The 15,161-nt window shown below is 34.8% G+C and overlaps 1 protein-coding gene across 3 annotated transcripts in view; it reads right to left on the reverse strand.

Moving 5' to 3' along the window:
• LOC128680825 (cell adhesion molecule Dscam2-like) overlaps positions 1 to 15,161 on the reverse strand; it is a 153,568-nt gene that overhangs the window by 61,239 nt on the left and 77,168 nt on the right. For all 3 annotated transcript variants that reach the window (XM_053764262.2, XM_053764263.2, XM_053764261.2), the window contains exons 5-6: positions 10,455 to 10,494; positions 5,064 to 5,098 (exon numbers count right to left, since the gene is read on the reverse strand). In XM_053764262.2, coding sequence (XP_053620237.1) covers positions 5,064 to 5,098; positions 10,455 to 10,494 — 75 coding nt within the window. The remainder of the gene's footprint in view (positions 1 to 5,063; positions 5,099 to 10,454; positions 10,495 to 15,161) is intronic.

Consider the following 15,161-nt stretch of genomic DNA (forward strand, 5'->3'; position numbering starts at 1 on the left):
CCGACATGCCATACTCAAAATAGTGGTTCTTGCAAATGAGATATTATTTTAAAAAGAAACAGAAATTTAATGCTCTAACTGGTCAACTAATACTTAGGAGACTTGCTTAAAATATTTTTTTGTATCGACGTAAAACGTGGTGAATTAGACATAAGCTAATATAGAAAGGATTAGGAAAGGAACTTTCTGTGTACCTAAAAGATTTTCGTAGCGAATCTATAGGTTGCATTAGAAAATAAAGTTTCCGTGTCATTTATAAAATTTTCGTAGCGAAACGAAACTGTGGTGAACAAGGAATAAGTTGATACAGGCTGATACAATATATATGCCGTAATTAACGGCCCCGAGGTCTGAGTGGCCAACTCTTAATTAGGAAAGTTTGAGGTCCGTCCGTCAAGGGTCAGCACGCATAGTACTGGTTACGTAGTTTTAACGCAACTGTTTTTATTCATGTCTATGGATAAACAAGTTCCAAAATGTAAAAGCGTTACACTCATATTTTCAAAGTATATTTTAGTTATAATGTGCTTTTGCAACTGTGGTAATAATGAATTTATTTTATTCAGTGCATAGAATTTCAAGAAGTGTATCAGACCAGATCTGAATTTAAGTATAACTAGCTGCGCCCCTGGGCTTCGCTCCCGTGGGAATTTCGGGGTAAAAGGTATGTGTTATTCCAGGTTAAATTATACCCGTTTACCAAATTTCATAACAATCCATGCAGTAGATTTTGTGTGAAAGAGTAACAAACATACATACACATTTTCACAAACACTCGCATTAATAATAATAAGTAGGATTATTTTTGACCACCACTCTGGATGGTTGCTTGCGCCGGAATCTCATGCAATCGAAGCTGAAAAAGTTCTTAGGCAAAGGGATATTTTGTGAAAGACACGTTATGAAAAAATAAAATTTTAATACCAAATGATTTTCACGGTAACACATAAACCCTGCAAGGTTTCCGCAATTCGGTAACTGTAGTATTTGTGTACGTTTCAAATGTTGTATTTGAAAATGAAAAAAAATATTTTAAACATTACATATCTATATGGCCATCAAACGTGTTAACCAGTATAGTAACTTTACCATTTCGTTTTACCTCCAAGAAAATGGTTACAGATTGCAAGCAGTAGATAAACTTTTCCAGATCAATATCTTGTCGAATGGAATGGCCAGCCATTAGTAACGGAACGAGCTGTTTTGTCAGAATATTTCACGTTGTAAGTTACTTACTGAAGATTTGCAGTGAAACGTGATGTAATAAGTACGTGATCTAGTGGTGGTGTAATGGCGAAGACGCTCGCCTGCGGATCGACAGGTCCCAGGTTCGAATCCTACTCGAGCCACATGTGTTTGTATAGCAATCTGACTCATGTATAGTAGTTTTCATCGACCACTTGCTTCGGGTGACAGGGAAAACATCGTGGAGAAACCTGCTTTTTGATTGATTATTAACCTGTGTGTGTAATAGACAAGGTAATGGCACTCCATTAATAGTGCCAAGAAAGTAGTTGTCTGTGTTTCTTGTTTGTTTGTGTCTCTCTCTTAGTCGTATTTTTTGAATACAACTAAGAGAGAGAGAGTTACCCCTTAACGCTATCTATTCAACCAATCTTCTTGAAATTTCTAATACTTATAGTTAAGAGTATGGGAAGGACATAGACTAATATAGATGGCCAGCATAGATTTTTAATTTCAGGAGAATTACTTTTATTGTGAGAAATTCACGCGAGCGAAAACGCGCGTAGAAGTTGGTCACCATTTAAATGAGTGTAAAGTTAATTAGTGTATACTTTACAAATCATGATTCTAGTAGAGCACATTTCAAACTAAAAGACACTTAGTATTGTGGTATGAATTAAATTTTAAGGACCAAACTTTTACAGGCGAGTCTCAACCACTAGTGCCACAAAAAGGCTTACTCATAACGCAAATATAGCACCAAACCACAGATGACATAATACCACCTAACTTTCGCGTTACTCGCTATCTCTTTCTCTCCATACAAATATTAGTGCTGTCTCCCTTGCCCCATACAAATGTCCTAATAGAGAAGTTTAACAAAACGTAGTTTCTCTATGGTTTGAAGTTGGGACGTTTTAAAATATGAATTCACACAATAGCAAACGTTGTCCGTGAAACTCTTTCAGCTTTTGAATTTTAATGTTGCTTTTTTTGTTCACAAAAAATGCCTGTGCATATGCAAATGGTTGCGTTTTGTTTGTTATAAAAAAAGTGGCTCCGACGCTCTATGGCGGCAGAAGAAACCGCTCAGATGAGCGCGTCGAAATAGTACGTTTTACGTTATAATAAAAATATGAATTTTGTAATATAAAATTATGAATTTAGTCTTCTATACTGGTGTGAGAATGAAGGGAAAAAATTGAATGTGACAGATGCTTCTCTTCCCGCGCGGCTTGTAAAAGTTAATCAAGGGAAAATGCTAAAAACTGGAGATTCTTCTAATAGAGGTAACGGCTAGCAACCTTCCTCTATTAAATCTCAATTCCACCAACAAGCTATTATAAAATAATTTATTCCTTAAGAACTGATACACATTATGGTGGAATTATTCAGGCTAGTTTCACACAATAAGTCATCTCTTACATACATGTGTCAATACAGAATGTAGTTTAGTCACATAATAATATTTAAAACCTTGAACAAAATTAGATTTTTTTTAAATTATTCGTATATATTTTATTTATTTATTTAAAAACTTTATTGCAAAAAATTACTTATGTACAAAAGGTGGACTTAATGCCATATGGCATTCTCTACAAGTTAACCATTAGACCAAAGATATATATATATATATTTCTTTTAAATAATCGAGCAAGTTCTTGGCTCTGTCTACCCCTTGAGGGATAAAAATGTGAATATGTATAATGGACAATTTGGAGGGGTGGTAAAAACGTTATAACTCTTTGTACGAACTCCAATCTAGGGAGACACTATGATGGCGATCGTCTGTAAACCTTTCGAGTGAATGCAGCAAAAATCACAATTGAATCTCCAAGTACCCGCATAGTTTGATTGTGATTGTGTGCATTAATGACGAGCGACGTGTGATCTTGATTGTCCCGTAATGACGTCCCGTGGTTAGGGTCGGTGACCTGTCTGTCAGTCCTTTGAAGTCGAATGAAAATGTCGACAAAAAGTTAATGATATTACCTTTTAACCCCCGACGACAAAAGGATGATACATTTAACTTGTCTAGTGTAAATTTCCGAATATAAAGTATAATATATAAATAATTCGTATTAAATTTATTATTCTTATTAAAGAAATATTTTATACGTCAATAGAATTCCTAAATTCTTTCATCATTAGATTATTTCTGAGTGGCATAAGGTACTTTTTATAAGTTATCGAAGTGCATCGATTTCGTCAATAACAAATCTAATGGAAAACTACGGAGCGACAACGCGATGCGTCGACGCAGCGGAGAATATAATTACTCTTAATGGAAAGAGCAATTTTGTCGGGCCCTTAAAAAAATATAACACTACACGTGAAAGAAATCGTTGTAAAATGTTTTGAAACAAACCATTTCTCTAAAACTAAAAAGAAAATAAACTAAACCAATCTCTAAACAAAATGTATTTACCGCTCCTTTAAACTGTAGTCTGCAACTGAAACTTCGGCCACTAACTTTAACTGAAACTTTAAAGAGAAAGGTTATTCACAATCGGTTCGATTTTATTTTTGTGTTTCGTCTATTGTGAATTTTGTTTTAGACATCTGTTTGTTTTTAGCTAAATTAATACAGTTTCTCTCTCAACGTCGCATGTTCCCGCTTGCGTTCGGGGCTGTGACGCCGCAAAGAACGGGGTCAGCGTTAAAAATAACCTTAAAATTTTACAACCAATAGCCTGCGTATGTAAAACCTATTTGAGAATGCTATTGATGCCTATCTGGCCCTAGGTTGTGTCTCTTAGTGGCCATGTACGACATCCATGGAGGATATTGAGAGGTTCTAGTTTAGGGCGGAATTACACGCCACACATACGGATACAGTCACGTCTTTATCTCTTAGGTACGGGGTAGACAGAGCTCAAACACCACCTATAGCTATAAAGTGTGCTCGTGAGTAGAATTGAAGAACTAAAACAATTATACGTTGTAAGCTCGTCGACTTGATTTTCATTATTGTCAAGTGCTAGTTCACTAGCGCACTCGCACTTGACAATAATCAAATCCTCCTGGAAAACAGGTGTAATACAATATTATGCCACTACATTATGACATTAAATCAACATAGTTTATGAACAACAGTTCATAGCATAATAATGATAATTTCAAACCTTTGATAATTTGAAATTCTAGCCGGAGAAAAAAGGATAAACTTTGTGAATCCTCCATCGATAGAGGGTGGAACGCCAGGCATTCTTCACTGGATGCCATACGCCTAGGAATGTTGGGTCTCTGTGAATATTTTGACAGTGATTTATCTACAGCAGACTAGCCTTAGTCTGAAGACTCGTGGCGAAAATTCTGTGGTATAAAGCCATACAATATACCCCGAAAAAAGTTATATGTACGTGAAAATCATCTACCCTTCAATGCTGTGGTTGTCTATTAGCTGCCAAAGTTTTGTATCGCATTTCCTCTCTCTCTCTTTCAAACTGGAAAGTATCCCAGTTTTATCCAGAAGATACACCAGTGAAGAAATTACTGTGATAAAGACAATTCATGTAGAAGTGACGTCACAACTTGCTAAAATGTTAGCAATGCAAAGCTATGTTTGTTCGTCAGCTACATAAAATATTTAAGGTGTTGATTTCTTAATAAATTAATTACAAAATTTTTCTTTTTTATGATGGTTGAGTTTGTTTTTGTAATTTCATACTTTTTGAGAATGTACTTTCCAACTGACTTTAAATCTTCGTACAATGATTCAGCTGCATTGTTACAGCAAACAAGTCTGTGGTTACAGTCTATGAATTATCATGTCGATCCTAAATATATTTTATCTAGATTATACATATTTTCTAAAATTTTTTCACCTTATCGACTATTGCAATATATTTTGAAGTCGATATTAATGTTATACATACCTAAATCTGGCATAGCAAGTTCTGATTCAGTCCATCTGAAAAAGAGGTTTTAAGAAATTATTATCTGATCAAAAAACACAAAGAATCAAGTAAATAAAAAATACGTATCATAAATTCTCAACTAATATTATTAAAGCGAAAGTAAGTTCGTTTCGTTTCAGTTTGTATGTTGCTCGTCACGCTTTATCTACTCAACTAATCTTCTTTAAATTTCATTTATGTATAGTTAAAACTACTGAGAGGGACATATGAGAAACTGTTGCGGGCGAAGTCGCGGGTACAAGCTAGTTTAATTATAATACGTTCGAATATTCTAAAATCAGAGTATCATTTCCCAAGGCAGACATTTGGTAATCAAAGAGAAATCTGTATCTTTGGGGCGAGCCCTGGGGACTCCTGGTTTGTATGCTGTGAATTCTACGAGCGATTTCCTAACGAAATGAGCGGGAAAAATAATTTATTATAATTTTAGTATATTTACGAGTATAGACAAATTTCCAAAATATATTACTAAAGTATGAACTTTACTTTCGAAATCACAGATACAAGTTTAAAAATGTGTTGCAATGCTGAGCAATAGCCTCCCCTTTCTGACTCCACATTTCCAATAATAGATATGAATTGAATTATTGTTTTTTTTAATATTTATCTAGTATTCCATCCCGGCTTTTTTCGGGTAATAACATAACAAATTATACACCTTGTTTCCTAAGGAATTACTCTATATATTGGAAAATCCTAATCGCCGCATGAATCCTTACAGTAGTATTTGAGTTTATTGCAAACAGACAGAAGACACGGTAGAAGATTTTGTTTTATATTATGTAGGTAAGGATGTAAGTTAAGGATAATAAGCTAAGTATATAGTATATAGGTATCTACCTAAACTTGTGCCCAATGACGTGATAAAATTATAATAAGGGCCAATTTCTCCACTTTCTGATAAATATCAATATACTTTATCTTATATCTCATCATATACTATATCAGAAACAAAATATTGTAAAAGATTTATGTACTTAGATTAATTAGGTTAATATATAAGTCTGTGGATAGCAGTGTAAACGCCAAGATTTATTTAAACAAGTTATCAGTAAGTAGGTATAGCACAACCTACCCAAATTGATTTCAATTTCGCCCCTAATACAGTGGCATTAAGATCTTCGCAGGGTAACTTGATATGAGGTCGACTGTACTCTTAAAACAAACTGTAGATATGAGGGCTTTGGGTATAAAATATTTTAGTAGGGAAAATCCTTTTCTCACCTAGGCGAAGCTAAGTAAAGTTTCATGTTATGCAACTGATGCACCCACTTCTCGCAATTTATGCGGGCTGGATGCACTTTATGCAGTTTTAAATAGCGTTTTTGCATGTTATTAAAATTTTGAATGCTTTTTATTTCATGTTTTTACGAATACTGTACAGTAAGCGTATATGAAAAAAATTTACTAAAATATGTTTGTCATTTTAGACGTCCGTCGTTTCTTCGCTCGGGTAAAACTATAATAAAAATGTTACTCCAGAAGGTTTCGTATATGGAGTGGGATAAAAAATCTCACAACACCACCGATATTTTGTTATTTTCTTGTTGACATTTTTATCATTCATATTTATCTTTGACTTTTGCTCTCTTCGCATCAAGTTTCTTGGTCCACTGATTTAGACATGAAATAGTAACAATCAGATATACAGAAAGATAGATCTCTTATTTATAATCTCCGGTAAAATAATTTATATATCAAAACCTTCCATGGGAATCACAATGTCTATTAGCGAAAATCGCACAAAAATCCGTCCGGTAGTTTTTTTTAGCTTATCGTGAAGAAGAAGAGTATGAACAGACGAGACTTCTTTATCGTGAAGAAGAAGAGTATAAACAGACGAGACTTCGTTATCGTGAAGAAGAAAAGTATAAACAGACGATACTTCTTTTTATAATAATGTATAATTTATAAGTGCCATAACTAACATTTCGTCCTCCGTGGAAGATGTTACGTAAATAAACAGTTTAATATCTATAAATGACTATAGACATCATGAAATACACCCGAGATACGAACACATTTCACTTTGAGAGCGCTCATGTTGGTTCGTCGTAAGTACTTTATATTGAAATGTCAATATTTATGAATGTTACATGAGATATTCGGATCTGTAGTGCTCGGAAAAGCCATAATGTTGTCATTTATTCAGAAACATCAATTTAAATGTAACAAAATAAATATTAAAACAATGTTTCACTATTTACTGATAAAGTCTCTGATATACTTTGAGTGGATTGCACCAATGAACTTGGACGTTAACGTTAATTTGCGCAGAAAAACTCAAGGTACGCCATCTTGTCTAATCATTAACGGCCAGTTAGTCAACGTCAAAGTTGACTGGTAAAACTCATGCTTTATGTAACATATCGGACAGATTCCTAAAAATTGTGTTTCATAAGTGTTGGATAGGGCTTACTGGCCAATGACAACAGGCGGATTTATCTACCAGTTAGTTTATCTATCTGATGATACTGTGCTAATTTATCAGACAGTGGTGAATCAGGCCCTAAATGTACAAAGTCGTGTGATCCCGCCCCAGAATAGAACAACTGCAAATCCTGTGGATGTCGTACGAGGCGACTAAGGGACAAATAACCTTTGCAAGTGATTCGATTCCTAAAGAGTTGACTTGAGGTTGAGTTGAGTTGAGTTGAGTTGTAGGAAGGCGGCTGATTTTAAAACAGCCGAATCATCAAAATTGATTTTTTTTTCTTCTTTTTATTGATCTATTCATACGCTCAAGTGAGAGAGAGAGAAAATGCGGGCAAACCTACTCGCACACACATACGTCAATCTTTCGGAGAGTCCTTTTTTGTAAGGGGTTAAAACAGACAGTGGGTTGGATTATCGTGATATTTTGATGTGAGGTCCAGATTGAACCCCTCATATTACGTAGTGGTCGACTAGACACTACGTTATTAATAGGCTTAGGGTGAGTTGCACCGTCAACTTTGTCGTTAACTTTCATGTGCGCAGAAAAACGTACACCATTTTGTCTGAACGACAGCGGCGCGCTGTTTAAAATTAACGTCAAATTTAACGGTGCAATTCACCCTTAGGATTTCCATTGGACCAAGTAATCAGAAATTAGACATACACAGCCATTTTTTCACGTCTAATTTGAAAATTATGTAGTATTGTAATTGTAATGATACTCCTTCATTACGTTTTAAAAACTTCTTTATTATTGAATTTTGAACAAAGAACAGAAAAACCAACAAGATTTTATTTGATGTATGATTTGACGCAGTCAGCCCCCAGAGCTGAATAAGGTTACTTATATGTAACAAAATTATTAAATGTTATCTGATAATAGATAGTATTTATAGTTAATTTCCGTATAGTTTGTTACCATACTTGTCTATTGTAGTGACCTAAATAAAGGTAATTAAAAAAAATCCGTTTCATTTACCCAAACGTCCCGTGTAACCCTATACATAGGATGTCCATCTTGATATAATTTCAAAGCGGATTACGATAGACCTTCATCATTTCCGCTTTCCTACTGTGTGCTCTTATTAAAAGGGGACGGAAGTATGTAACAAACAGATGGGGAAATCGAATCTCACCACAATGTGCAATTAAAAATGCAGTTGAGAATGCATAGATTAAGTGATAGATAGATAAAAATGTATTGTTCTCCTGTAACACACGTTATACAAAAATAAGAATAAACTTAAAACTAAGCATTCATGTTGTGTGCCATAGTAGCACAAAAGGGCAGCATTTTAGCTTAAAGTTAATCCGAAGGACAACCACTGATTTTCAGTGTGCGCATGCGACTTTACTATTTATATCTCACCATCGAGTTGATTCGCAGTGAGACGGAGCTAACCAATCACATTGCGCCATTATGACGCAACGACAACCACACCGCAACGTGATTAGTTCGCTGCGTCTCACTTCGAATCGATTCGATAGGTGCTTGATGACAACAATTTTGTTTCAATTTCAGTATAAAAGTAACTGCTGCTAATTCAGATTATATTCTACCTGTGTATTAAATTTCATCGAATAACATCGACGATATTTGAGTTTAAATTTTCCACGGTGGAGAGATAAGCGAATAATCTAGAAACTAAAGGGCTTAATATAAAACGGAGGGTATTTCTTGAAGTTTCTCTCTACAAAACACATTGCCACTTCAGCAGGGAACATATAATATTTAAGGTTCCTACATTGTGTACGCTGCATTATCGGGATGAAGATGCGGTTTGTTCGCTAGCGGGTTTTAATAGTTATTGTTTCTGCAATCCAAGAATATGTGTTTGTTTTTCAACTTTAACGTTTAAAGATAACATCATATTTCTAAGACTTCAAACTTTTTTTTTGATAGTATTATAAGTCAATTATATTCTAGTATGATCATTGTGCCACAATAAATAAGCCTTTACATTAACGGTGCTCCAGGTTCCCATGATACTTTCCCTAGTTTGGGAGTAGATGTTTATACTAATTGTGTACATTTTTCTGTTAAATAAACGCGTTTTTATTTTTGACACTAATTGTTATGCTATATAAACTTGGATTCTTTCTAACAAATTAACATAATTCGAAAATGTAAATATTCGAATTATGTAAATTTGTCTAACCTACCCTTTGAGATGTTTTAAGTTTTATAAATAAATAAATAAATATATTAGGACAAATCACACAGATTGAGGTAGCCCCAAAGTAAGTTCAAGACTTGTGTTATGGGATACTAACTCAACGATACTATATTTTATAACAAATACATATATAGATATGCAAAGCGATTTAACCCGCTGTTGGTACGACCGAAGCCTTACCCACGTCTTGAGGTGTTCTAAGCAAGGCGAGGGTAAACCGACCACTCTCAGTTATTGCCACCAGCAGCTATGCAGATGTGAAGTAACATTTGTTTACGTTGGTTCCGTATAGATAAAGCGAATGGTTTTCTGTTCAAGGCGTTTTCTTTGACCGAAATTCGATCCATGTTTTTTATCTTTAATTCGAGTTTTTTTTTTCAATGTATGGTTGATTTCTATTTATTTAAAAAACAGATTTTCAAACAGTTTTCTATACAGTGGATAAAAAACGAATTGGTAGAAAAAAAAACGGATTGCACTCAGGGAGTGTCGGCAGAAATGAAAACTTGAATTATTAACTTTGTGCATTTTTGTCGTCTTACGATTTTTCGATCAGAGTCACGTGTCCTAACGCGAGTTTAACATTTTTTACCCAAGACAAAATTTTCACTTCAAAAAAATATAGGAATTAATGAAGAAATAAAAGCAATGTCTTTTACTTTCTAAACAATGAAGTAATTTTTGCCTAAAATAAATTTAAAAAATGTACTAGTGCAAATTGAATGCAGACACTTACATTTTGCGCAAGCTGTCCATATTGCTCCTTTGTTGGGGATCTGAAACCAAAGAAAAAAGGTTAATTACTCTTTTCATGTAAAACCATCAAGCAAATGGGAAAAAAACTTGGGAAGTCCCCCTGTCCAGACTCGTATTGTATCGTTATTAATGACCAACTGTAAGGGCACCCACGAAAGGAAAGAAATACGGCCTGAAAATATCTACTATCCGTACTAATATTATAAAGAGAAAAGATTTGTATTTTTGTTTGTAATGAATAAACTCAAAAACTACTGGGCCGATTTTGTTGAAATTTGACAAAGAGATAGACGAAACTTTTTGGAGTGACATAGGCTACGTTTTTATTATGATTTTAGCCGAGCGAAGCCGGGACGGACCTCTAGTATCTAATAAATTCAGATCAGACCGGGGCAGCGAAAAAAATATTTTTTTGTAAATTCCTCTGAGAATTTTATATACAATTTGACGTTAAAAGTACCCTATGTTTTATTTCAGGTTATATTCTACCCGCATACCAAACATAATAATCCGTTCAGTAGATTTTGCGTGAAAGAGTAACAAACATACATACGCACATACATCCTTACAAACTTTTGCCTTTATAATATTAGGACAAAAGATTATTCAATTTGTGAGCTTCTAAATTTGTTATAGTCCTTTTGGCAAGCAACTCATATGATAAAGTGAAAAACGGAACCACCGGAAAATTTAAGATTTACGTAAATAAAAAAATAGGTAAGTACACAAGTAATTTTGAATGCAAAATCTGTGCCTTACATTAAGCAAAGTTGACCCCGACAGAATGATGTTCCGACGGACGGAAAAACAAATTTGTTTTATGTAAACATAGAAGAATATTCCGGGAGGAAAAGTAGAAAAAGTTGGTGACTTTGTCAGATAATTCGCGTTGAGGTGAGAGCGTTAGATACCGCTGGAAATAAATAAATAATCGTTACGAAAATGTGATACTTGTAGGTATTGGAGTTCTCAATTTATGACAATATGTATGTAGGAATAAAACTTACTAAGGATAAAACTGCTTTTAAATTAAAAAGCAGTTTTAGTTTTTATTTGCTATTTATTAGTTTTGGAACTAACACACTCTTCAAGACAATTGTTTAGCACGGAATAATATATATTTTTTTAATGTCATAAGTACATAAATCATTCAATCAATTGAGATCTTTAGGAGTATAAGGATATGAGCTAAATTAGATTTTCATTGTTGACGATTTCGGAGGCAAGCACTTTACCGCTTGCCTCTGAACCGTGAGGTCCCGGGTTCGATCTCCGGTCGGGTCATGATGGAAAATGATATTTTTCTGATTGACCCAGGTCTTGGATGTTTGTCTATATATGAATTTGTTATAAAATATTAGTATCGTCGAGTTAGTATCCCATAACACAAGTCTCGAATTTACTTTGGGGCTGGCTCAATCTGTGTGACTTGTCCTAATATATTTATTTATTTATTGTTGTAGTAGTTGTACCTTTTTATTATTCCACATTCAAAAATGTATCTTTTATGCTTTTGGCCTCCAAAAAATATTTTATAATCGAACGTGTTGTCCTAAACGCGAATGACTCAAGCATCTCGCATAATACGAGGGTGATATCCTCCCAAACATTTACCTAACAAGTTATTTGATGTTCGCAAACACTGCATTATTTGCGCAGTCGGCAAACACACTTTCATATTTTTAATTAAGTATTACTCAACCTATTTATGTGCTAATAGTAAGCTTGTAATTATTATGATTAATAATAGCCCGCAGGGCAGCTTGTAGCGAGCTGTTGGGGAGTAGCGACCCCACGGACCTGAGTGCTCCCAGGGGAAGCCCCTGTTCCTCACCTCCGTCTTCCTTCCCCAAGGTCGGAGTGGAAACCGAGAGGTAACAGGACCCATACCTCTGGCTTGCCTTTATCGGCCGGCCAGAGTGGAGTCGCGAGATATGCTCAAAGGGTGGAAGTGTAAAATGTCATAACGCTGGGGGCGTCTGACTGGATCATCTTGATTTTCCATCTCAAAGGACCGGACTTAGTGCCTTGAATTTTTAAAAGGAGATACATAATAATAATAATTAATATTGTTTTAGGAAAATGTTTGCTATTTGATCCCGATTTTCATCCATAGTGAAAATTTTAATATTATTTTGTATTATGTGTTATGCTAGAAGCCTGTAAAAAATTAACATAAGGTACTGATATCCCAATACTAGTTTTTGCCCGCGGTTTCGCCTGCGTTCATTTTGTGTTATTATTTTTGGCAAATATGAAAAAAAAGTTAGCTTCTATTAGTCCCATAAAGACCCTTCACAATTACTTTTCTCTAATATCTCATATGTTTCTGCAAACATAGGAGATATTACTATGTATAACATGTATACAGTTGTATTACATGTATAGATAATGTACTGTATGTAATGTACTACCGCTGTATGTATTAACATTCCAGAACTGGCATGCCAGCTACTAACACGTTTTACTTGCATGTGCTCAATGTGCTGATAATATCTCCGCCATATTTCATTAGGCAACGATCGTGTTTAATTTGGCAACGTTCCAGAGAAGCCATCAAGCTATTGACGTTGTAAATGTTAAATGAATTCATTCGTTGTACTTTTACTACATATATCATGTGTATAACAAACATATCTATCTATATCTAAGCCTAGTATTCCCAGTTTCTTTTCGTCTGCACGGATTTTCATGCGGTTTTCACCAATAGATAGTGTGATTCCTAAGGAAGATTTAGGTGTATAATTTATTGTATTTTTATTCGAGCGAAGCCGGGACGGACCGTTAGTGATAAATGAATTAAATTTTCGAAATCAACGACAGGAGCGGAACTTTAGCAGCGGTCAGATCCGCGCGGAATAGTCTATACTTAGTGCCTGATTTACTACTTGCTGATAATGTATCTGATAGTGTAATTGCAACATATCGAACAGATAGCGTTAAAAATTGTTGTTTCACAAATGTTGATTAGTACTGACTGACCGATCGCATCAAGTTAGTTTATCTGTCAGATTGCAATATGATATTTTATCAGAAAGTGGTGAAACTGACCTTTATTATATTGTCTGTCTTTCTTATATATTACAGAGCCTAATACAAGGCTCTATTTTGACGAGAAAGCGGTAATTTTTAGTGTGGAGATAGTTGACTACTGGAGAGTGAAATTTTTGCCGCAAGCGGAGTTGCGGGCGACCGCTAGTTATCAGAAATATTTAGGAATATTATACATAGACTGTTCTCCAGTTGACGAGGGTCCCTCTATGACATTTTGCCAAATGCCCGTTTAATTATTCGATCCTACGAATTCAGATCACGTTTGCTACTTCACCAACAACATGGCCTTGTATGTATTTTTACTCCTTTTATATATAATGTAATATAATAATAATATAATGTGTGCTACTAGTTTTTACTGAGTAGCCCAAGAGAGCGATGGAGTGAGCTGTACTTCTATCGCTTTGCGCACCTTAAACGAAATACCTGGATAAGGCCTAAGAGCAAACAGAGTGATATAATAACAATAATAATAAATATATCAGGATAAATCACACAGACTGAGCTAGCCCCAAAGTAAGTTCGAGACTTGTGTTATGGGATACGAACTCAACGATACTATATTTTATAACAAATATATATATAGATAAATATCCAAGATCCGGGTCAATTAGAAAAAAAATATTTTCCATCATGACCCGACCGGGGATCGAACCTGGGACCTCTTGGTTCAGAGGCAAGCACTTTACCACTGCGCCACCGAGGTCGTCTGTGTGAGGTCGTCTGAGTGATGTGATCAAGGTTGGACGCAGAGATCAACTACTGGAGTGGAGGCCACGTGCCCATACGATGGAAAGACGACATTGTTCGACACGCAGGGCGAAATTGGATGTCGATTGTCAAAGACCGCCAGAAGTGGAGAAGACTGAATATAATAGAGGTTGCTATAGATAGATATTCACATGAATAAAGATATATATTATTATTATTCACAATGGTTGAGAAACGCTACATACTATTTTGTTTTTGTTTCATTATACAGATATGTTGAGTTTTAATGTAAGTTATGTTAACGTAGAACTTTATATTATAGTGTAAATAATCGATCCGTCCGGCTTCGCACGGGTGTAATATTATGCATGTTTTATACATATATACATTCATATTGAATCATTATATGTATTAATAAAATCCGCGTCAAAATCCGTCGCGTAGTTTTAGAGATCTAAGCATACATGGAGACAGATATGTCTGTCGGGAAATCCGGAATTAGCGCGATGCTACTTTGTTTTATTTTATGTAATTAATGTAATATTTTCCTTCCCAGCTCTGTTTGGTTCATTGCTAAGTCTCAAATTTGTACACACTTTTATGTATTGAAGATTTTAAATAAATGAAATATATTTTCAAAGAGTTATACCTAACCAAAACTTTTGCCCCGTGTCTTCAAGATATCGCTCAGAAATCGCTGGCAATTTAACTCGTGCAAGTACAATCTATCAATCGCTATCGCTGTATAACTTATCTCATATGTCTCATGTCTCGATTTAGATATTTCGGCTATGAGCTGCTGTTTCGACGAAATTTTTTGAAATCTTTGAGGACGTATCGTGTAGTGTATTGGGATTCATTGATAGTAGCTTTTAGAGAGATCCTACTAATATTATAAATGCGAAAGTTTGTGAGGATGTAT

The sequence above is a fragment of the Plodia interpunctella genome, chromosome 25, assembly GCF_027563975.2.
Source record: "Plodia interpunctella isolate USDA-ARS_2022_Savannah chromosome 25, ilPloInte3.2, whole genome shotgun sequence".
Taxonomy (NCBI): domain Eukaryota; kingdom Metazoa; phylum Arthropoda; class Insecta; order Lepidoptera; family Pyralidae; genus Plodia; species Plodia interpunctella.